This window comes from Leuresthes tenuis, unplaced genomic scaffold, assembly GCF_036924035.1.
Source record: "Leuresthes tenuis unplaced genomic scaffold, fLeuTen1.0.hap1 SCAF_3, whole genome shotgun sequence".
Classification (NCBI taxonomy): Eukaryota; Metazoa; Chordata; class Actinopteri; order Atheriniformes; family Atherinopsidae; genus Leuresthes; species Leuresthes tenuis.
This window is the reverse complement of record NW_027325357.1, coordinates 38,016,133-38,039,866: the sequence shown is the minus strand read 5'-3', so window position 1 is coordinate 38,039,866 and position 23,734 is coordinate 38,016,133. Positions and strand designations below refer to the sequence as shown.

Sequence of the window (23,734 nt, the reverse complement as noted above, 5' to 3'; positions counted from 1 at the left end):
CTGTTATGTGTAATGTAATTTCCTTTTTGTTAGAATTGATATTATAAAATTGGTACAGAAAAAAGTATCGTTCAGGAACCGGTATCGAAGTGAAGGTATCCGTATTGGTACCGGTATCGAAACATTTTGATTGATACCCAGCCCTAACCAAGGGAGAGAGGTAAATAAAATGGTTGGGACTTTATTTACAGAAGAACTCTTGGATTCATAAACTGATGGAGAAAACAGGAAGCAGTAGACGACTGTAAATGTTTTCTCTTTCACAGGTGTTGACCACTTTGCTACCACTTTACCCTTGTCCTGTGGGCAGTCTACAGTCGCAGAGCGCCAGAGTGGCAAAAAGATGTGCTTCTTTCCACAGTTGGCCAGCATGCCAGCGTGATTCAGTTCAGTTTATTCATATCGCACCACATTACAACAAATCTCTGGGACTATATACAGAAATTAAACAAGTTATATTCAAATCCAAATGAATATGGCTAAATTCTAGACTGATAATGATCTGGGTCAGGGGTCGCCAACCTGCGGCTCCAGAGCCGCACGTGGCTCTTTTGTTCCTCTGCTGTGGCTCCCTGTGGCTTTGGACAATAAATACTAAGTATTTAATTAATTTTTTTTATTTTTTATGTAATTCTAAATGTGAAGATTATGGTGATCTTGTAACATTAAAACTTATTGCATCACAACCCGTCAATGTGCGACACCTCATAAATACAAGGAGGACTCAAACAGACGTTCAGTATTTTATTTGAAAGTAACCTTCATCCCAGCATCTTCGTTTCGGCGTTCAAAATGTTTTTGTTACATGAAAGAAAATAGTTTTCTCTGTAGCAGTTCACTGATTTAATCAATGCAACACACTAGTTTTTTTTTATCCACAACATGAAGGTAAAAAACGATTTATGCAGTGTTCAGTCTTCATTTTAGATGTCAAAAGGGTGATATATTCATGTTTTCTTATCTGTGGGAAACAGGTCCAAATGGCTCTTTGAGTGTTTAAGGTTGCCAACCCCTGATTAAGGTGAATTATTCTGTCTTTGTTCCGACCAAAAATGAATGTACAAAGTACTACAGTAAGCCCCTCCCGTTACATGTTGTCCAATAGAAATGGCAGATCCTGGTGCAAAGAAGAAGAGAAAGTTCAGAGAGTGACATCTAATTGCTGATCACAATATTTCTAGGTTAATTTTCATTGACAGTGGACTGCGGCTTTTCTTGGCTTATGAGAAGGAAACAGGAGGACCTTTGTTACAGTCTGAACTCTTGCATTTCAGAAATTAACAGCTTTAATTAACTGTCATACTTTTCTATTTCTCCTCCACTCATAGTTATTTCCTACTGTGCTCTCAACATGCGAGCTGTTAGCCTTAAAAGTGCAGATTTGGTGTTAGAATGAATGATTCACACAAAATAACAGTCCAGGGATTGGGTACCATCTCAATTTACCTCCACTGATGACAAAAAAATGTTTTGGAGGACAAAGAGGACAAAAGTACTAACTACAGATTTTCTGTCGAGACCGGGCTGATTTAAGAAGTTAATGGAGATTGGCTGGGATACATGTCCACTTTCCTCACTGCACTGTATCCTGCTGAATTAAGACTTTTTCTAAGCAGCTAATTGGCTGTAATTAGAAATGTTACGTAGATTTTAACAACTATTCCAAGTAATCCTGATTTCTGAAGAAATTGTGTTTGCCTGTTTTCACCCCTCTTGGGTTTGTGCAGCCAGCGAGGTACGTTTGTTATTATTATCGTTACATTTTGTCACGTGTAGATATAGTTTTTCATTCTGTGATGTGTTTATTGTGTTCTTGTTTTGTTTAGTTCGACAGTGGATTTGAATAAATCTATCAGTAATAAAGAACTAATGGCTTGGTGTATATCCTGGAGGGAAATATACTGAGGATACTTTTCACTGAGCAGTTTTTTCTTCAGAAGCATCAACATGTCTGCTTTCTGCACGTATTAAGCTGCAGTAACATTGAGATTACTGCCGGATTTCGCTGAACATTAATTTACCTGTTGCTAATTTAATTTATGAGTCCAATAATGCAGCCACATTCTTAAAATGAAAAAGCATTTCTGCAAATGCATTTTAATTTGAATTAGGGTTACGATTCGCTTCCATATGTGCTGGTCTACATGTGGGGGCCCATTAGGCACACATGGCTACGTTAAGTGGCTGGCAACCATTTTAGAGCTGCCTAGGTTATTGCTGATCACAATATTTCTAGGTTAATTTTCATTGACAGTGGACTGCGGCTTTTCTTGGCTTATGAAAAGGAAACAGGAGGACCTTTGTTACAGTCTGAACTCTTGCATTTCAGAGATTAACAGTTTTAATTAACTGTTATACTTTTCTATTTCTCCTCCACTCATAGTTATTTCCTACTGTGCTCTCAACATGCGAGCTGTTAGCCTTAAAAGTGCAGATTTGGTGTTAGAATGAATGATTCACTCAAAATAACAGTCCAGGGATTGGGTACCATCTCAATTTACCTCCACTAATGACAAAAAAAAATGTTTTGGAGGACAAAAAGGACAAAAGTACTAACTACAGATTTTCTGTCGAGACCGGGCTGATTTAAGAAGTTGATGGAGATTGGCTGGGATACATGTCCACTTTCCTCACTGCACTGTATGCTGCTGAATTAAGACTTTTTCTAAGCAGCTAATTGGCTGTAATTAGAAACGTTACGTAGATTTTAACAACTATTCCAAGTAATCCTAATAAAAACATTGAAGTCTACCAAATTGTACTAGGAAATTGTTACACCATGCTTAATGTAAAGAAAAAATAATATGAGTAATATTGAAATGGCATCACATGTTTTGGCCATTCACCGCATTCTTTAAATGTTTATATCAGTGTTTGCAGCTCATTTAGCTGAATATATCCAAATCAACATCTGCTCAGTTGTTATGTTCTCTGCTGCTTGTATTGAGGAGAACTTAATGAAATACCTCAAGCATGCATCATGTTATGATAGCAAAAATATTGATAATATCAGTCAGTAATAGCAGACATAGCAGTCACTCAGACATTGCAGTCACAGTATCATATACATAATATTCAAATTTTAAATGCTCAGCTGCAACAAATAAATAGAGCATTAAGATGAAAGAGAATTTATCTGTTATAGAATATCTGGATATCTGTTATAGAAAGATGGAAGAAAACGTCTTCTAGAACTGAAGTAATTAGGAAATTTTGTAGATTTTAGAGTATGAAATGCATTTGAACGTTCAAAATATATTCAAAATCTGAAGAAACTTTACACTATGTTAAACAAGTGCTGAACATACAAGTAATGAGACAGATTTAGTTTATTTAGGTTCAGAAAGCATTGAGCCAGTCACAAAGAACCTTTTTCTTTTCTTGGTTTATTTTCTGTTGCTCTTGTGTGTCAACAAACATGAATTTAATCAGTGCAAGATGACACATTCTTTACTGCCATATATATTGATGGTCTGGCTGCGTGTGGTTCATGTTTCTTTGGCTCAGGGCCAGTTGCAGCACTTGCAGGAATCCCAGTAGATGAGACCAGGCTGGCAACGGTGCAGATAGGTAACACCCAGGTAGCACTGGAAGTAGGTGGTCTTATCAGCTAGGTTCTCATAGAGCCCATCAGGGCGGCCATGGCAGAAGTCAGCAATGGGATCCCTGGTGGTGGTGGGGCGTGGAGTGGTAGTAGGCTTTGGAGCGAAACCTTGATAATCAAACATGAATAAACTGAGATTAAACTCATCTCTTCTAACTCATGACAACAAATGGCAAAAGTAAAACATCCATTTTTATTAAAATCATATGAATGAGTTGATTTGTTTTCAGGTGTTTGTGATCTATATCAGTGGGTCAGTTAAATAAGAAAGAAGGCCGTCACAGTCACAGAACTGCAATATTTACCCATTGACATCCTGAGATGGTTGATGAGAGGATAAGCTCCATCTGAGCAAAAGGACCCGCTAAAGTCATCCATGTCCAGAGTCCACACGTGAGCACCTCCCAAGTGGTTAGCAGTCATCCATTGTACCTACAGGACAGCCACATCAGTAACAACATGACTAACACGTTAGCAGCTACAAGTCTGTGGAATAAACCAAGAGCAGAGAACTTTACATGTATAGGCAGACAGAATATGAGCTGCTGGTTACCTTGGACGAATAGCTGCGTTTGTCATCATAGCCCAACCAAGCACTGCCATAGGTGGCATATGGAACCTCTTGTTCAGAGATCCATGAAACAGTTGCACTGTTGGTGAAGTCACAGATCTGGTAATAGAGAAACACACAGAGTTGGATCAGACAACACAGGTCTCAGGGAGTGTGCTATAACAATGGTAAACTATCTTAAATCCACCCTGAGTTAGTATTTACCTTTATTTCGACACCTTTCCAACATCTATTCTTGTGGTCTTAAGTCTTGATAATGATTTTACTAAATCTGTAGTAAATCACTGACTTTAGACACAAGTAAATGAAAAGTTTTTATGATGAACTTTTACCTCATAGTAAGCCCAGAAACCTGCAGTGCGAGTGTAGGGTCCAGGATCTGCAGGGCCATTGGATGGTGCTCCCAGGCCGCTAGCTGCAGTGCTAAGACGGTAGGTTCTTCCATAGGTGGGGAAACCCAGCAGCAATTTCTCAGCTGATGCTCCCAGAGATAGCCAGTGAGATACAGAAGAGTTCTAGGGAAAAGGACAAAGCCGGGCAAAGGGGAAAAAGTTCAGCATAACACTTCATATGCTATTATTCATATTAACATATTATATAATATATGTTCCATATACATATAACAAAGATATAATATAATATATAATATCTATCATATAGTCTCTCAAACCAATTTAAATAATGAAACAAATTCCTATAGTATGTATTAGGGGTGTGATGAGATCTCGTGGCATGAGCTCTCGCGAGATTAAACAACATTTCTTGTCGCATAAAAAATCTGTCTCGCGAGATTTGTGAGTTATCCAAACTTCTATTTGTGACCTGGAGTAATGCGCCTTTGCTACATCTAGCCTGGCAGAACCTAAAGAAGGAGAAGGAAAAGAAGAAGAGGAGGAGAAGCAGCAAGCAGACAGAATAACGTCGGAAAATATCGATATTACCATTGAAGATGCCCCCGACACTTTCAAATCGTTTGTTTGGCAGCATTTTGGGCGCAGAAAAGAGAAGAAAAATGCAACAAGGATTGGCAGTTGGAAGGTACTGCTGTGAAAGCTATTTTTTAAAGGAGCTGGAGCTGGATGAAGGCAGTAAAGTACTGAAAAGAGAAGAAAAATGCAAAAACAGTGAATCAATTCAGAAAGAAGAGAAACACTGCAGAAAAATTTGAAAATTTAGCAGAAAATTATTTGCTGGAGTTTCAGAAGGCCTGAAATGTATTTGTGAAAGAAGCTGGAGCTGTATGTAGGTAGAAAAGTATTATTTGTATTATTATTGTATTATTTCCTCATAATAGTGAGAATGCTTAATAAGCATCCCCCCCAAGGACCACAACTTGGATGATAGAGTGATCAGCGATTGCTTATAGCAGTGAAACTGGAGAAGTTTTGAGATGTAATGGCACTGATCATGATTGTATACATGCACTGAGAGGCGATAACCCATGTACCAGGGTATCTGCCAGTAGTTATTTAATTGCCATAAAAGGAATCAATGTTTTGTTTATTTAACCTTGACATAATTTGATATGTTTGTTTGCTTGTATTGGTTATTGAATTTCTTTTGTGCTGATTTGTTAAGTACAAGGCAGGAACCTTGTTCAAGGACTGTGTTGCATCCTTGAATTGTTGTTGATGGCAACAAACATGAAGCCAAGCTGATGCGCATGGGTTTTGCTACGCTTGGGAGGTAAAGAAAGAAAATTTAAGTTAATTCAAGAAGTTTCTTTTCCTTTGCATTGTCCATTCCTGGAAGAATTTCTGAAGAAATTGTGTTTGCCTGTTTTCACCCCTCTTGGGTTTGTGCAGCCAGCGAGGTACGTTTGTTATTATTATCATTACATTTTGTCACGTGTAGATATAGTTTTTCATTCTGTGATGTGTTTATTGTGTTCTTGTTTTGTTTAGTTCGACAGTGGATTTGAATAAATCTATCAGTAATAAAGAACTAATGGCGTGGTGTATATCCTGGAGGGAAATATACTGAGGATACTTTTCACTGAGCAGTTTTTCTTCAGAAGCATCAACATGTCTGCTTTCTGCACGTATTAAGCTGCAGTAACATTGAGATTACTGCCGGATTTCGCTGAACATTAATTTACCTGTTGCTAATTTTATATATGAGTCCAATAATGCAGCCACATTCTTAAAATGAAAAAGCATTTCTGCAAATGCATTTTAATTTGAATTAGGGTTACAATTCGCTTCCATATATGCTGGTCTACATGTGGGGGCCCATTAGGCACACATGGCTACGTTAAGTGGCTGGCAACCATTTTAGAGCTGCCTAGGTTATTTTAATTAAACCTTTCTATTTGAAGATAATAGTGAAGTCTGTCATCTGACGGAGAAACATTTGGAAACGTAGCTACATCCAGAAAACAGTCAAATTAAGTCATAAAAGAGTGACGTACAGTTAAAAAGTGTTACTTTGCTTCTTACTATGTTGTAATGGAGATGTGAGCCAGAGTCCACTGAGTTGTGGTACAGTGGGCTGTTGTGCCCAGTAGCTTCCTCCCAGTGTCCATGAAAGTCATAAGTCATGATGTTGATGAAATCAAAGTGACTGTTAAGACATAAAATACATAACATTTTTGGTTAATCAGAAATGGTCAAATTCTTCACTGAGGTGTACAGAATGTCTCCTTGCAGTAGGGATACGAATATGTGATCTGCGCAAAAGTCTTGTATCATAAATGCCATGCCTCCACAGACAGACTGATATCATTATAAACAGATACAATGGAATCAACTGTTTATAAATTGGTAGTTTATGCTTCAAATTTCCATGCATTTTCTTCTCATTTATGCTGGGATCAGGAAAGATGTTTTTTAAAACTGTACGGGCAGACAGAGACTGCAGACAGAGCACTAACAGTAAAGGAGGAGGATTACAGAGCTGGTTAACAACAGATGGTGGAATCCTGGACCTGGCTGCAGGAACAACTCTAACAGCTCTCTGCTCAGCTTTAAGACTATCCGGGCAGACAGAGACTGCAGACAGAGCACTAACAGTAAAGGAGGAGGATTACAGAGCTGGTTAACAACAGATGGTGGAATCCTGGACCTGGCTGCAGGAACAACTGTAACAGCTCTCTGCTCAGCTTTAAGACTATCTGGATAGACAGAGACTGCAGACAGAGCGCTAACAATAAAGGAGGAGGATTACAGAGCTGGTTAACAACAGATGATGGAATCCTGGACCTGGCAGCAGGAACAACTCTAACAGCTCTCTGCTCAGCTTTAAGACTATCCGAGCAGACAGAGACTGCAGACAGAGCGCTAACAATAAAGGAGGAGGATTACAGAGCTGGTTAACAACAGATGATGGAATCCTGGACATGTCACTGAGAAGGAGCGTCTCTGCAGCCCAGATGTTGAACTGCTGGCTGTGAGTTTCTGTCCATGTTCTCTACTGAGAGAGTTGTGATGTGTGTGACATCATAGCTTGTCTATGAAGATTTAAATCATACTTCTCTTTGATACAACTTCATAAGATTTTGTCAGTTGATGTTTATTTGATCTAATTTCATCGTATTTTATCTATCAATAAAAATAGAATATCCTTAATAGTAATCAACTGTAGCAATATAATGTCCTTTTGTGGATTAATGAAGTGTTATTGAATGGAGTGGAATTGAATTGAACTGAACGTGATTAAGCCTGTGAGTAATGGAAGGAAGGAGACAGACTAGCATAATGTTACTCACTGACTCCAGTGAAATTAAACTTACGGTGCAATCTTGTTGACCTCGTATGCTTTATTTATTGTTGACTGCAATGCAGCAGCATTGAAGGACAGCAACAGTTGCGTCTTCCTGTTGTCTTTAGCATCATCCTCAAAGGCCTTGGACAGCTCCTGTACAAATAACAAATAAGAGCTCCTCAGATTCTGTTTTTATCGACGCGGAACTAATGCTTACGGAGCTGTTTCTGCTGAAGTTTGCACCCAACAGTCTGAAGCAACAGACTGAAGCAGATGTCAGCAACGGCAACAAAGAAAAAAAGTGATGCATGGCGGCATTTCACTCAACTGGACAACAAAGTCGAATGCACATTATGTGGGATGAAGCTAGCTTACCACGGTCCTTCCAGCGGGATGAGGACTCACTTACTAAATGGTAACAAAAATGCTAAAATGCACTTCAGGAGCAAAAATACCAGACAGAAAGACGAAAAATGACTGATTTGGCTGACAGAAAACTACAGGAACAACAAACTGCTTTGGTGATTAATGTTAGTTTGATGATGATGTCATGACTAATCGACTTTAATTGGCTTGATAAGTCTATCTAAAAAAATCCCAATATGTATTTAGAGTATGTAGAGTATATAAGATATATGATGTTTGAATAATTTTAACACATCCTCACCAACATCTCCCCCACATCAAGACACAAAAGTAAGAATGTAAAAAAAAGATCTGGTTTTTAATCTTAAAACCAATAATATTATTCAGAATTTTTTTGTGAGGTTTTCAACAGTAAACTTGTGTTGTGTTGGCAGTTTTCTGAAGGTCTGTCGTAAACTCACTGACATCACTGGACTGAAAGTTTCAAGGAATGTATCATCTTCACCTGGATTGCCTCATTTTCCCATAAACAAACTTTAGCAACAGAATAGTTGCCTAAAAGTTACAGTTTCACTTTTAGGCAGGTTTCCATGAACCTCACTGTCTGATTGAGATGCCAGTAAGGAGCATGCTTACCGTGACAAGCAGAGTGAACCTCTCTTTGTCCTCCTGTGGGCTGCCATTGTGTCCAGGGTATTCCCAGGCCAGGTTCAGGCCATCAAAGTTATGGGTACGCAAGTAACTTATGGCAGACCTGATGAAGGCAGCTCGACTCTCAGGTTTGGCAACCATGGCAATAAATCTGATGAGAGTGGGAAAATAAAAAGAGTGGCATCTGTTGTAGTAGTGATTGAGGACGTTTTTTTCTGAGCTCAGCATTGAATGTGTGCAGAAAATAACAAGAACTGATGTTAAACTGGAACTTACGGGCTCACTCCATTCACAGTGCCTCCAACAGACAGCAGAGTCTTCAGTGCAGGATTACTAGTAGCAGAGAGACAGGGTCCAATGATCAAACCACACTAAATTTACAGTCAAGGTCAGGGCAATGGCAAACCTCTGACTCTAACATTCACCAGTTTGCTGGAGATGTATAGTTATCATTGGCTGGTTTCTCACATCTAAATTCTACCTTCCAGGTAGACCAACAATGAATAAGAAAAAGTACTACAAAACAAGAGGAGTGTCTTTTCTGATGCAGGCTTTTCCTTTCCGTAGTGTTTCTGTTTCTGACAACTATTACCCCAAAATAACGTCAGACTGTTTGATTTTTGCTACATGGTAAGTGTTGCGTGTAATCTTTTTACACTGAAAATATTACATATTCTTCTTGCTTATCATTCCAATAATTTGGTACATTCTGCTGTATTGAATTTTTGTCAACATTGCCCACATTTTACACAGATCTGTCTTCAAAATTTTTTTTGAATATTTTGTGTCTTGATTCTGCTGAACTTGTACAACAAATATATCTAATGCACATATTTTGTGTCAGGATCGTGTTTTATAACAAGATAAAAAGAAAACATGGCTTTAACACGTGTGGTATATCAGAAATGCTTTGATGTGACGTCTTTTTCTCCAACCAAAATGCATCAAACATTGATATTCACTGCAATGCTAATAACTAAGTATAGTAAATAGGGCCGGAACTCGATGAAAAAAATGGATCTAATTAATTAGAGGCTTTGTAATTAATTAATCTAATTTAATCGCATATAAATATTTGACCTGAAAACAGTGTGAAGCATTTTTTTCACAATGATTTAGTATACCATTGAATAATGACTGAATACATAAGCTTAAGCAACAAAACATTGTTGTCATTTCCCCAAGGTGGTACTTAACCAACCGTGCTCTTATCGACACTTCCATCCATCCATCCGTTTTTTTAAATGAATTTTTTATACCTTTTCATGGACAGGACAGATAAAGAGACAGAAAGCAGAGAGAGGGGGAATGACGCAGTAAAAGGCCGTCAGATGTGGGATTCGAACCGGGGCCGACTGCAGCGAGGACTGTAGCCTCTATACAGGGGGCGCCTGCGCAGCCCACTACTACCCTACCGACCACCCCATCCCTCTGTTTTTTAAAACAACATCTCCCATCCACGGGGCCAACCAAAGCGGTCTCAGCAGCTTCTTCGTTCATGTTTAACTATTGTTCACTGTAGTTTGTTGCCAGAGTATTTTTTTTCTGGTTCAACTAAGGTGGGGCTAACCCATACAGCGGTGGGGCTCAAATCAATGCCATAATTTCAATGTGAATGTATATTCAATAAAACAACACCCCCCACAGCTAGAAACACACACACAGAGACAGAGAGAGAGAGAGAGAGAGAGAGAGAGAGAGAGAGAGAGAGAGAGAGAGAGAGAGAGAGAGAGACGGTATAGTTAATAGTTAAGTTGTCCTGAAGCCATATATAATCTACCACACAACAGCCAAGAGTCAAAACACAGCCCGGACCAATTAAATATGCTAATTAGGCAACAAGACCGCAGCGAGGAAGAGCATGAATCAGGCAACAGGCAATAACACAGTCAGCAGAGTTTCCAAAAACAATAAAAACTATCTTAAAACTCACCAGGTTGAGATTTTCAAATTAGTACAATCCGCCGGGCTTTGTAACGAGCATGAGTGACGTACGTCATGTGAGTGACAGTTGCCAGACAGCTGCCTGACGTGGAGGCGCTGTTGGACTCGCACTTCTCTTGGTTTTGTGGTCGGGCTAACGGCAGGGCTGACACAATTCTTGGTGGGGCTATAGCAAGTCATATCCTGAATCCTGAATCTGAATATAATCGGTATGCCTGAAACTAAACCTGTGAGAAACGTTCCATGGTGCAAAAATAAGTGCGATTAAAATACGTTATTTTTTAACGCATTAATTTTTATGTAATTAATTAATCTCAATTAAAGCGTTACAGTCCTGGCCCTAATAGTAAACCTCTCTCAGCAAGAGACTATAGTAAGGTGACCAGATTTCTGAAAAATCTGCCAAAAAAAAAACCAACAACATACAAAAAAAACAACTTACCAGTTCACACAAAATAAATAAGTGAATACACAACATACCATTTATTGCGGCCGCTGGTCTCCTTTTCTTTCCTTTTTGCCACCTCTAGAGCTTTGTTGATGACGCTGCTGTGTTTATGTGTCATACTACGTCTTCTCTGGCGATGCGTTAAATGGCTACCGTAATAACTGGTGTTACTTTGAGTCTGCGCACTCTTCCCCCATTCACTGTAAAAATCGGGGACATTTTCGGAGACAGCTTTGTCCAGGGACGGGTCATCGAAAACAGGGACATCCCTGGAAATCGGGGACGTCTGGTCACCTTAGACTATAGTTCTGTTCAGCCCCTTGGCTTCTATTTTGGCAGTGTGGTACCAGTCTCTCCAAACCAAAAGTCCTTCTCTGGCTGAGTTGCAGGTGGAGGGCTGGACTCTAATGCTGCTATTTTTATGGCTGCCACCACATACTGACTCTGATGCAGTTCCCAGTTGTTCCCAACTGAAAAAATGTTGCTTCTGAACATAACCCACAACAGAATTTCATGTTTACTCATTTGATCCATTGTCATAGAAATATGAAATGAACATTGCTTCTGCAGATGCAGGATAAATCATCCTGACACAAATATAGGCTTTTTAAAGGCCTTTTTATAGATTCTGAGAAACACGTTCATTTCTAATAAAGAATCTCTGTATCAGCATGATTAAATGATGCGCTGTCACGATTGTACACGTGTTGAGTTCTGCTGCCATTAGTTCACAGTTTTTTGGTCCCAAAAATAAATGACATGAGCTTAACCTCATATCATGCTTTGTTTTCTTTGACGTGCGTCTTAAGTAATCTGCGATGTGTGTGACAAGCTTCAGCTCCATTGAAGACATGGTGGTATGTTGTGCTATTTCACCTGAACACCAACGGTTCTTCTTGAAAGGTTGTTTATGGCAAGGTTGTCAGGCTGCCCAACACATAGTTTTTCTGAAACCTAGCCATATACTTTTCTGACTAACCCAAATTTCAGTGCCCTATTTTAAGTTGAACCTAACCAAAAGGTGAGTGAAAAGACAACAAAAGTAAGGGGAATGGAACTTATACAACTGAATAAGTTTTTTTTTGTCATTTGTCAATCACTATTTCTTCCTACCTTCAGAAAATGGACCCTTGAGGGCTTTTATGTTGCAGAGTTGACTGAGGGCATCTAGATTCATGAAATTTGTGAAAAGAAAAGCCATTTGTCTACCTCAGCAAAGTCATTAACTTATTATCTTTAGACACTGTTTGTGGTGGCAAAATAAATTTCAGCACACTGTATGTCACAGCCATATTCAAGAGGTTGTGCTGATTTCATGGAGAGTATTTCTGTGAAAGTGCACAGTGACAGTGCACGTTCTCTCATCAGGACCACCACCTCGACTGGCACATGATCAATGTTGCTCTGTGTAGTGAACTCAAGTGTGGAATTTAATACAAACTTTGGAAGACTCGATTCCTTACTGGAAAAAACAGACTAAAACACTCCCTACCTTATCTGGACAAAAGTAAACCAAAAGTGACATCTGCTCTGACCCAGCCAGATGAGAGACACACGTCTCATGGTCTGATGGTCTCATGGAACTGTATTATTTTACTCAGATTCACTTTCAGTCGAATCTCAAAACTGTATTAAATGTGTTTTATATCTTTGTACAGGTTCTTTCAGGTTCGCATTGTAAGACCTTTTTCACGATCGTACTTGGAAGAATAATGAAGAAATCATTCACACAGTAAGAAATTTTGGAAAATGACTAATCTGCCTATGGAGCCACATTGCCCCTAGTGGTCTGTAGTATAGGATAGTTAAATCCAAATTAAGTCAATAACTGGAAATTTATATGAAGTAATGCAACTGTTAATTGATGTTCGTAGGTTCATAGGTCATAACTTTACAGCTATCCATCTGAATTTTGAGACTCATAATCGTTATCTATGTTACGTTACGTTGTTATTTGACGTCTTTATATCATAAGTCTTTAACCTTCATATCTTAACAAGTTGTGGTGTTTTCAGAATCCTCCAGACAAATGCTTTATGAGAAGAGGAATGGAGAAATCGAATTTCCTCTGTGTTATCAAACCATCCAAAATCTCTTAAGGCTAGAATTAGATCGTCTTACAAAACACGCCCAGGCAGACATCACAACAGTTTCAGGCATGCCATTTGCTGAAAGTGTAGCGTAAGCCTACGTCATGCCCCGCCTCCGCAATCCAAAGTCAGTAGTCAGAATGAGAGAGAAGAGAGAGAAAAATTAAAGGATGATGAAAGAAGATAGAAAGACTAAGACAGACAGAAAGGTGACAGGATAGACAGATGAGAAGGAAGAAAAAGATCCGAGCAAAGAAAGAAGGCTGAAGTAGTAGAAAGATACTTTTTTTTTGTCTTTCGTTCATCCATGTCATCTTGTCTCCATGTGTGTTTATGTCACACGTTTTTAACCTCAGCTGCTGCATGCCTTATCACAGTTAGCTTTTAAGAGCCAGCTTAAGCTTGTCAACTTTTTGTTAATATTTGCTGATTTTAAGTTCACCTCATCAGAATTGGTCAGCAACAAAACCAACTCCGACACTTGGACAATTTTGTCATTCTTTGCGGTGAATTCCTCTATACCAGCCCGTTCCATCTCCTGGGCCACCAGAGCCCCCCCCCCAGGTGTAGAAATTAGGTTGAAGTGAGGTTAAATATGGTTTATTTATCCATCCATTTTCTATACCGACAGTCCGTTAATCGGGTAGCGGGTGGGCTGGAGCCTATCCCAGCAGTCATCGGGCGAAAGGCGGGGTACACCCTGGACAGGTCGCCAGTCTGTCACAGGGCCACATAGAGACAAACGAGACAAACAAACCATGCACGCTCACACTCACTCCAATGGACATTTTGGAGTCACCAATTAACCTGACATGCATGTTTTTGGATGGTGGGAGGAAGCTGGAGTACCCGGAGAGAACCCACGCATACACGGGGAGAACATGCAAACTCCACACAGAAAGGCCCCAGGCAGGGATCGAACCTGAAACCCTCTTGCTGTGAGGTGACGGTGCTAATCACCACACCACCGTGTGGTTTATTTAGATAGTGAAAACTTCTTGTAAATCCTTATCTTTTATCGCATTACGCTACATCTGTTTTGCACATACTGCACCTTTCCACTAAATTTGATGAATTGTTGCTCATTAGATTTTGCATGATGCCATCACTGAAAATGTACCTTCATCTATCCTCTCTGCCTTAGTGCAGTGGGGCGTTAAGCCTGGTCTTAGAGGATCCAACTCAGGTCTCGTTTCTGAGGTGGAAGATGCTTGGAAATGTATTTGCATTTTTCCCTTCTTAATGTAGGTAAGAACCATTGGAAAAGTTGAGTGTTGGACGTGAGCAGCTGATCATTGGCCACCACGTAAACTCACATATTCTTGAGGCTGTTGAGGCTGCCATACTGCTGCTCATCGTTCCACTCAATGGGGATGATTTGGTTGAAGCTGTTTATAGTGGACAGAGCGTAGATGACGTGGGTGCACAGGAAGGGGTCGACGTTGTCTGGGGTAAATTTGGCCATGCTGGGTCTGTACTGGGCCCAGTTGGTCATGTGGCACACAAGCCGGCTGGATGAAGCTGCGCACAGACGGAGAGAAAGTCACAAACATTCTGTATTCATTCAGAGATTTGACCATGTTGAGAAGAAGAGTCTGATGTTAAAAGGAGATACGTACCCATGTGCAGAATGAGCAGAACGCTCACAGCTGAAAAACAAACAACCAAACAGAGAAAGAAGAAAACATGAACACAAGTGATTCTGAAATTCCATGTCCATGAAAAGAACAGAGGGGACAGTCATCAGGCGTTCACAGTAACAACGAAACAAGATGTAAATGTTCTGCTCAAAATCTGACCCTCACTGGAGCCCCCAGCACTGAGTCTGGCTGGAATCATCAGAACTCATTTATGCTGACTTCAGAGGCCCTTCCACTGAGGAGACACCTCTTACTGTAAAAATGGATTCAGTATCTGCTCTGTTTCGTGTCTGTTGGAACTAGTTTGATGGACCTTCAAATGTTTATGGTTCCACATCTCACTTGCCAGAAAATATGCTTGAATATCATGTTCCATGCTTTCCTGTCATTTCTCGCCATGAAACTTCTTATTTTTGATTAATTTATAACCAACTCCTTAAGCATACAACTGTTAGCAGTTTCAAGAAACAAACAAGCACTTATTAGAAAGCAGGCAGGGTTGGGAGCACAGAGTCACTCCTGCCCTACACTGACAGGCGTTTCAGCCTCCTGCAGGACACTATACTTCCCCTCTTCTTCTGTCCTGGACATCTGTGATCAGCCCATGAGCTGGTGTTTTTTAATACTTATACAACAGAACAACTAAAACCATGGATATGGGTTAAATGCAGCACTTAGAAAGTCTGAGCCTTCCTCACAAACTGTCATCATGTAATGATGAATGTGCGCGCGATATCTAAATGAGCTTATGTGTGACTTTGATAAGGAAGACATTTCCCCGCACATCTGTACTCTTTTTTTTGGTGTTTGGACATTTTTTCTGTGATGCTTTATGACTGCTACTCGGTCACTCCCATTCCCCAAACCGTCAAACTCACAATTCTGGTTCAGCGGGGGTCTTCTCAGCTACGAGACACTCCGATCACTCCGATTGGCCTTTCTTTAAAGCCGTCTTTTGTTCTGTCACATTTTTAAAGCTTTCTCCCCCTCTAGCTAATACCACAGAAGTCCCATCTGAAGTGTTCATCTCGGCTCAGACTCTGCAGGAGTCCAACCCTCTCCTCCAACTTCATGCTCGTCACTGCTCCTCCTCGGTTTCATAGCATTAGTATCACTGACACTTGCTCCCTAAAGACACGGGGGCTCCTTTCATAAACTCTAAAAACTACGTAGTGTCTTGCCCAGCCTGCTCACCTGTTAGGAGTTTTGCCATTTTCTTGTTTGGAGTTCCGACCACTTCCCAGCTGCAGATGGGAACCTCCAAATGATCAGAAATCATGACATTATTCACCAAACACAAGGAAGCAAAGCAAACATATTACTTTCGCAGCTTAAAAAGCCAAAAACTTTTTCTGCCAACACGAAGCATGTAAGAACATGCAATTTTAAGATACTACTCTTATGTATGCTGAATAAGTGATTATTAAAAAGTGTAAGGTAGTATAATCACTAATGTAATTCCTAATTCTAATATCCAGCCAGTACTCCAAACATTATCTCTTTACCTTTCTTCCAGAAGAGCACAAGCAAAGTCAAGAGCTCACTATGCCTGGATCATATTTATATTATGCTCATTAATGACTAATAGAAGGTGGCAAAGTGCAGCTGATAAGAGCTGAGTGTGCTGGCAGGCCGTGTGACGTGCTTGATAGCCTCACTTTAAGGAATGACTGGCCAAAAGCATTGATGAATCATATTTGCTAGGAAATCAGTCACAGTATCAGATTGACTGCAGTGATAAGTGTAATCGATGCAGACCGTACCTCTATAAAGGAATGAGATAATAATGAAGCTGAGACAGTAGTAAAGCTTAAATGTACCGGTGAACTGAGCTGGCAGCTTCCCCTGAGGAATCTGGCCAAAGCTGACCTTGGAGTCAGGACACAGATCAGGACACCACACTTGACGTTTAGTAAGAATTAGTCTGACTGCAGGTACACTCCAGTATGCTCAAATATAACGTACTTTGCACATTCATTTTTCACCAGTGCCAGCATGTTAGCATGGAATGATGCGGTCAAAGCTTTACAGTCACTTGAAATCATACTCTGAACTCTGTCTGTAACTGGTTTTCAAGCATGTTTTTGCTTCATTGTGGGCTGCTGATTGTAGGAGAACATAATTATAAATTGAGTAAATACACATTAAACTAAAATCTAATTCAAATGTGTTTATTTGAAATGTATTTACAAGTAGAACGCTTCTTATTTCTTTCATTCAATCCTAATATCAGAAATCCCAAAGGCAACATAATCTGGAACAATCGATGAGAGATGAAACCGATGAGTCCATCAGTAGACATCAACGTTGAGGCGGGACAGTGAGCGACTGACCCCAGACACGGTGAATGTTTCATGGCTCTGCAGTGAATACCAAAGGCATTGAGAAAACACTGCACAGACTAAGAACAGGAGGTGTTTCTGTTTAATGTGTTACACATCAATGACAGTCCTTTAAATTCAGGCCTGGAACAAATATGGTTGTGAAGGCTGTTAGCGGTGTTTCAGAACCTGGACCAAGAAGAGACACTAAAACAAAAGCAAGATGGTACTGATGGACCAATGGGTGGCCCACGCTCAGGTGTGTTGGTGTCCAGGTCACACTGAGACACTTTGATCCTGATCAAAGAACATGTAAGATCATGGTAGTAGGTACAATTACATGCAGAATAACTGCAAAACTCAGAATGACTTGACAAGAGTGAATTTTGATTTCAAGACCATAGTAAAAACTGAACTTTTACTGAAAATACCCCAACTTGCTAAAATACAAAAAAAGCAACCAAAAACTTTTTATTTTCCTCTTAAAATATATGTCAAATAGTCCATCATTTGCCCACCTAAAAAATAAGAAGGAAAATACCATAAATGACCATTTATTAAAAGAAAATAAAATAAATGATAACTCAGATTTGGGCTTTTCTCTTACAAGCCGTAAACCTTCATTTCAAGTCTTTCTAAAAGTTTTGATGGAATATGAGCAGATATCAGGAGGTGAAGGTGGATCTAATGGATATTTTCAGTGTTTTTTTTATCTGAATTTGGTCCTGGAAAAGTCTCAGAGGCTGCTAATCAGCCTGTTCTCACATAAAAAAGTCCCCAATGGGTGGTTTGTACAAACATTATGTCATTATGACCCCTTACTATGAGTTACTACTGTGAACATGTGCCATCCAATGAATGGCCCAAAGTGTCAAGCATGGAGACTGGAGAGACAGTACATATGACACCATCACTGATCCCCACTTTGATCGTAGAAGAGCACAGGATGAACATCTCAACAAAACACTCGTACCTTTAACCAGATGTTCACCTGAGGGTCCACTAATTTTCAAAAAGCATTTTTAAAAGCATACCCATCGTATTTCACTAAACCCAGCTGAACCAAAGCTTTGCTTGTATTTGCCGTTCTGTGTTTTATTGAGGCCCGCAGCCTAGACTGCTGGAATTCACAACAGGCTGCAACAAGGGGATTGACACTGCCTGATTGTTTAGTCAACATGATGTCATGGCAACCAAGCAATGATGCATGTATTCATGCTCAAAGCAGGAAAAGATGATGATCACATGAAAACAGTTCAGACCGATCTAAAGCATCCACCATGGTAACTGCCTCAGTCTGACTCCTTATTGGAAATGACCAGAATCAGCTCTATGCCGGGGCAATGGCACGGCGATGCACTGTTTGCACACAGAAAACCAAAACCACGCGTTTCATTTTCCCCTGACTAGAGAGAGACAATGCAACAAAACATCTGCTCAGTTTTTAGTTTAGATAGTAAAAAGATAGACAAGCACACACTACAACTTACCGGAGGTCATGTTCTCCGTGTAAACTGAACAGAACAGACACGTTACATAAGAGCGGATCCATTCTGATAACAGGGTATGACACAGTTACCTGCTCTTTGATCTCTTGCTGCCATTCAGCTTATCAGTTTAAATCAGTGGTAATAAGCATTTCTACATTGCTGACAGAGCAAGTCAAAGAGTAAACATTCGCTTGGTATTAAACAGACAGAATAATACAGAGCTTAGGGGCAGCCAACAACAAGGAAGGCTTTAATACATGTCACTGTCTTCTGCTGAACAGAGCAACAAAGCTGTTGTATCTGCTAAACTCAACATCTGTGGCTATGCTTTGGGTAAAACACTTAACACTCAGTGGCCTTTAAAATTAAAGTGTCACGGTTCAAACGGTTTGTGTATGGCACACACTCATCAGCTCTCTCTCCTGTCACTCAGAGTCAGAGTGATGGCAGAGCTGGTTTGTAACGGCTGCTTTCAACTTTGGCTATTACACAAAAACTAAGGAAGAAATCTCAAATCCTCTTTCCAAAACACTCAGGCTGCTCAGGAAGGCATGTTTAGCAGCTGGAAAAAAGACATCTGTATGGCAGCATATGTTGCTCCAAGACCTGCGGCACATACAAGAGACGCTCAGAAAACGGTCATGGCTTCACTTGGTCACGATAAAATGAAGCACTGCAGTTCAGAGAGTGAAAAATGCATTTGTATATACATGTAGATGCACTCACACCACACACAGCTGTTGGAGACTCATCTGATCACAACCCTCATTTGTACACTGGTTACACACACCATTGATTCCATGAGTAGTTTCCACCTGCAGGATACAATGTGAGATCTGGTCCACGTAAGGCATGGCTTATGCTAAACGCTGTACACAAACACAACACACCCCTTCAACCCATTCATTTCAGAGACCCAATCTGTTATCATTAAAGAAAAAGAAAAGTGAATCCCCCATCCCAATCCCTGCACTAAAACCCACCCCACCTTGACCCAGAACCCAGCATGAGACAGGTCAGCCTGCGTTTCATCAAGTCCACAGACCGACTGAGATCACAGGTCTGACAGCAGGACACGAATGAGGAGCGCCACGCCACAGAGGAGGTGGGCAGGATGTGTGGACAGGGTGGCGGAGGCATCCTTCTGCACCATCATACCAGTTCCTGGAAGGCACACAGAGAGGATGGAGCAACTCAACTTCACACGTTGTAGAATGGAAAACAAACACTGCCATCACACGTTCCATTGCTAAGGCTAAGAGCTGGTCGGGTGCTGAGAGAAATGGAGCTTGGATTAAAGATGTTTTAGGTGACATTTCAAATCACTACAGTCACATGGGAAGTTGAATCTGTGCAACCACCTAGGCATGTATTTTCATCTGATGGACAGTCAGAAATAATTTATCCATAAACTATACAGCTCCTACAGCCCTGAGCTAAATTATTGGCACTGCTGTGGAGTTGGATGCAGCTTTTACAGTGAGGAGGTTTTGGTCCTGGGAGGCTTTGCTCCTGGGAGTCTTTGGTCCTGGGAGGCTTTGCTCCTGGGAGGCTTTGCTCCTGGGAGGCTTTGCTCCTGAGAGGCTTTGCTCCTGGGAGGCTTTGCTCCTGGGAGGCTTTGCTCCTGGGAGGCTTTGGTCCTGGGAGGCTGTCTCACCTTCTTTTTCACTGTGGCTGGATGTTCAGCTCAGTGGCTATTACTTCCCCTTCACTTCAAAGCTCTCAGTCACACAGAGAAAACTCTTGGCCTCTCACCTGAGTCCCGGGACACAATAATCTCATGAGCCGGCCCATCTCCGCCCTCGCCCCACGAGCGAATCTCCAACACCACATAGCCGTTATCTTTAGGTAGCGGCAGAGTCACAGATGTCTTTGTCTTGTCCAGAAACTTCAGGTTTGTCTGCTCTTCATGTTTGTACAGAACCTGACACACAAATCACAGCAGGTCTGCAGTTTACAACAAAGTCCAACATCAAAACAACAAAGACCTTTTCACAGCTATAACGAGCTTATCTACTCTTTACATAACTGTTGGAAGTCAGTTATATTTTATAACCATGTTGTCCTCATGCAGAGGCTGGTACGAGTCCCATTAACATTATCTTAGATCTTGTTTTAGAGCCTGTGTCGATTCTCCTATCTCTCATGGACAGATAATAAGTCATAATCATGTGACCTTGACAGATCAACCAGCAATTTCAGCACAAGCACAACGGGTACATGGAAGTAGTTAGTCAGGTTACTAAAAGTAGTTAGTCAGGTTACTAGTTTTACAAATGCAGATCATTCAGATGGCAGAGCACATGAACCGGTTACCTTGGTCACACAGCAAACAGTGCAAATGCTCTAGGAGTGGAACACACACACACACACACACACACACACACACACACACACACATACACTTCAATGCAAGTGACAAGACCTGGCCCACAGAGAAAAACAAGTCACAAGATCAGTTATTCAGAGCTAAGAACGTGCCCACAGCGATACATGAGATGAACGTGGAGGACTGTGTGCTGTGAAGCTTGATGCAGCAGGTCAGCATGGCTGCCTGAAGCAGAGACGAATCCAAACTCAGGAGGTCAGCCCTGCTGTGGTGTCAGGACACAGCAGCATCAGCAGCTACAGGAGGTAAGTGAGGTCACACGTGTGCATGGAGCATGTTAGCTTCATTAGTCTGATAGTACTCACTTTGTATCCCAGTACAGCTGACTCATTGTGCATGGCCGTCACACGATCCCACCTCACTGTTACTAATGAGCCTTGAGTCTTCCATGAGACGTTGCCTGGAGGACGATTGGGCGCTGAAATGAAAACACAGACATTAAAACAACAGGGAAACATAACAGACAGAAATATTCTAAACAGAAACAATGTGGATTGAGCTGTTCACTTGAAATAAGGGACTGATATGACAAGAAAAGCATTGAAATAAAGCTGCTACAGAACATAAGACAAGCATGAAAACACACGAAGCATTCACACACTGATGAGCTACATAATCTGTAAAATACATGTATCATGAATAAAGTTTGATCTTTTAATGTTCCAGTGTAAAACCGACTACTGCTTCTCAGTTGTACAGCTTCAGCTGTGTTCTTCTTTTTACTGTTTCTCACTATTATCACAGAGTACCCAGAAGCATCCTCAGCTGTGTCATGTAAAACTAAAGCTGCCTCCCCGCTGACACTTCAACTCCCCCCGCTCTGTCAAACTCAGTTGTGTCCTCACTTCTTCTTCATTGCTGTCTGTATTTCATAAAACCCTCCTCCACCATCGTGCCACGCCAGTGGCATCTAGTCTTTGGAGGTTCCCTGATGCTTCAGCTCAGGCTCCAGGACAACGAATGCTCCTACGGTTTAACCCTCTGTAGATCTGGGAGGTGCCGAGTGTCAAACAGTCCACTGGTGCTCTATTATTTCCCTTTGCTTCTGTTCTGCCCCCGCTGTCCCTAACCCCAGCTGTATGAGGCACAGCACCACCCTGTGTGAGTGTTTGGGAGTTCCAGCAGTTTAAAGACAGTGTATTCCTTACAGCTCTTGCCATTGCTTATGCCAAGAGAATTGAAAGTTTTATCTCTATGATAATAGTGACGTCCTGACATCACAAACTAATCTAAACATAACGACCCAAACGGGGAAATGGGTCAGGGAGTGTGTGAGGGTACAGGGAAATACTCTTCAGTATGGAAAGGAACATTTTTTCTGTGCCGCAGTGAGTGCTGTAAGCGTACGGGATTTCCTGGTGGTTACAGTTGTGCGTGGTGAGGGCGGCCCAGTGCCGGCGCTGTTATATGCCAGAACCGCAACATGATATCGAGTGCTGGGGCGAAGGCCAGAGACCCTGGCTGTCGGTTCCAGCCCCGCTGTCCTCACTCTGTCCGCTGCTGCTTCCCGCTCGTGCTGCCGCCAGTATCGGATCTGAGGATACACGTGACACAAGATGCCTTGAGATTGATAAACCTCCTCACTTCCTGTACACAGCACATGCACAGTATGACTGTGTACACCAACTGCTCTGAGGGTATCAGATAAAAACAACATCACCTCTGTGAGAAGGAATTCTGCATGGTAAATCAGTTAGATTAAAACATTATGTGTCAGGTCACAGATCATCAACCCCCCATAAAACCACACAAGAGCAAATATGTGTGCTATTCTTTTATCATCTTACTTGGGTGTTACATATTAAACAGACCGAGAAAAAACGATTCAGCATTTCATGAAGAACATGCGGCTTTCCATCATAAGCCTCTTTGTCCTTTCGTTTTTCCTCCATCTTTGTGCCCTGTCCAGATAAGCTTGACAGTTGCAGTCTATGCTGCTGAAGAAACGATGCAGGTCATCACCTCATATCCTCTGAGGATACCGTTGGCGCTGAGCTGCTGGACGGGCTCCCATGACACCTGGATCTCAAAGGCAGACAGTGCTGTGGTGTTGATGCTGGGAGGTCCCACTGTTGGCTCTGTGAGGACACAAACTCCACAATGAACACTGGCATTTCTGTACAAACTGAAGTTCTTTACAATCATGCTCGTTCCAGTGTGACCGACTCTGTGGCTGTAGTCGGAAAGTGTTGGCTGTCCCCTAGTGGAGATGGAAAATACTGTGACAAACATACTGTGTAAATACAGAGACAAACAGCCATGCACACTCACACTCACTCCTGCGGTCAGTTTAGAGTCACCAGTTAACCTGACATGCATATTTATGGGCGGAGGGAGGAAGCCGGGAGAGAACCCACACATGCACGGGGAGAACATGCACACTCCACACAGAAAGAACCAGCTGGGATTCAAACCAGGAACCCTCTGCTGTGAACACACAGTGCTAACCACCGCCATTTATCAAAATCCTCACAGAAGAGGAGTCGACAGCCATTGTTTTGCTGACTGGTGTTAAGAA

General features: G+C 41.2%; 2 protein-coding genes across 6 annotated transcripts in view; both read right to left on the bottom strand.

The window, feature by feature from the left end:
- Positions 1–3,335: 3,335 nt before the first annotated feature.
- Positions 3,336–19,836, bottom strand: chia.1 (chitinase, acidic.1). Of its 3 annotated transcripts, none has more exons than XM_072382981.1 (12): positions 19,816–19,836; positions 16,211–16,274; positions 14,996–15,025; positions 14,693–14,897; positions 9,171–9,227; positions 8,880–9,045; positions 7,906–8,030; positions 6,614–6,737; positions 4,508–4,690; positions 4,158–4,274; positions 3,910–4,036; positions 3,336–3,712 (listed from the first exon to the last, which is right to left on the bottom strand). In XM_072382981.1, exons 2-12 carry the CDS (start codon positions 16,227–16,229, stop codon positions 3,504–3,506), a joined length of 1,362 nt encoding a protein of 453 aa, XP_072239082.1. In that variant the 5' UTR covers positions 16,230–16,274; positions 19,816–19,836; the 3' UTR covers positions 3,336–3,503. The 3 variants fall into 3 exon arrangements, with proteins under 3 accessions (XP_072239082.1, XP_072239081.1, XP_072239080.1); XM_072382980.1 differs by lacking the exon at positions 19,816–19,836 and adding an exon at positions 18,828–18,885; XM_072382979.1 differs by lacking the exon at positions 19,816–19,836 and having other exon boundaries at positions 16,211–17,069.
- cntn2 (contactin 2) overlaps positions 17,172–23,734 on the bottom strand; it is a 54,297-nt gene continuing 47,734 nt past the window's right edge. For all 3 annotated transcript variants that reach the window (XM_072382977.1, XM_072382976.1, XM_072382978.1), the window contains 5 exons: positions 23,179–23,294; positions 22,564–22,750; positions 21,522–21,634; positions 20,583–20,751; positions 17,172–19,991 (listed from right to left, as the gene is read on the bottom strand). In XM_072382977.1, coding sequence (XP_072239078.1) covers positions 19,882–19,991; positions 20,583–20,751; positions 21,522–21,634; positions 22,564–22,750; positions 23,179–23,294 — 695 coding nt within the window. In that variant the 3' untranslated portion in view covers positions 17,172–19,881. The remainder of the gene's footprint in view (positions 19,992–20,582; positions 20,752–21,521; positions 21,635–22,563; positions 22,751–23,178; positions 23,295–23,734) is intronic.

What these genes read in the sequence shown, in the direction of transcription:
- chia.1 (XM_072382979.1), bottom strand. Translation starts at nt 16,295, where the DNA reads ATGATTTCTGATCATTTGGAGGTTCCCATCTGCAGCTGGGAAGTGGTC. An exon ending in ACTGTGAATGGAGTGAGCCC is followed by an intron (nt 9,046 to 9,170) that starts GTAAGTTCCAGT and finishes CACTCTCATCAG; the next exon opens with ATTTATTGCCATGGTTGCCA. An exon ending in GAGGTCAACAAGATTGCACC is followed by an intron (nt 6,738 to 7,905) that starts GTAAGTTTAATT and finishes ATGTCTTAACAG; the next exon opens with TCACTTTGATTTCATCAACA.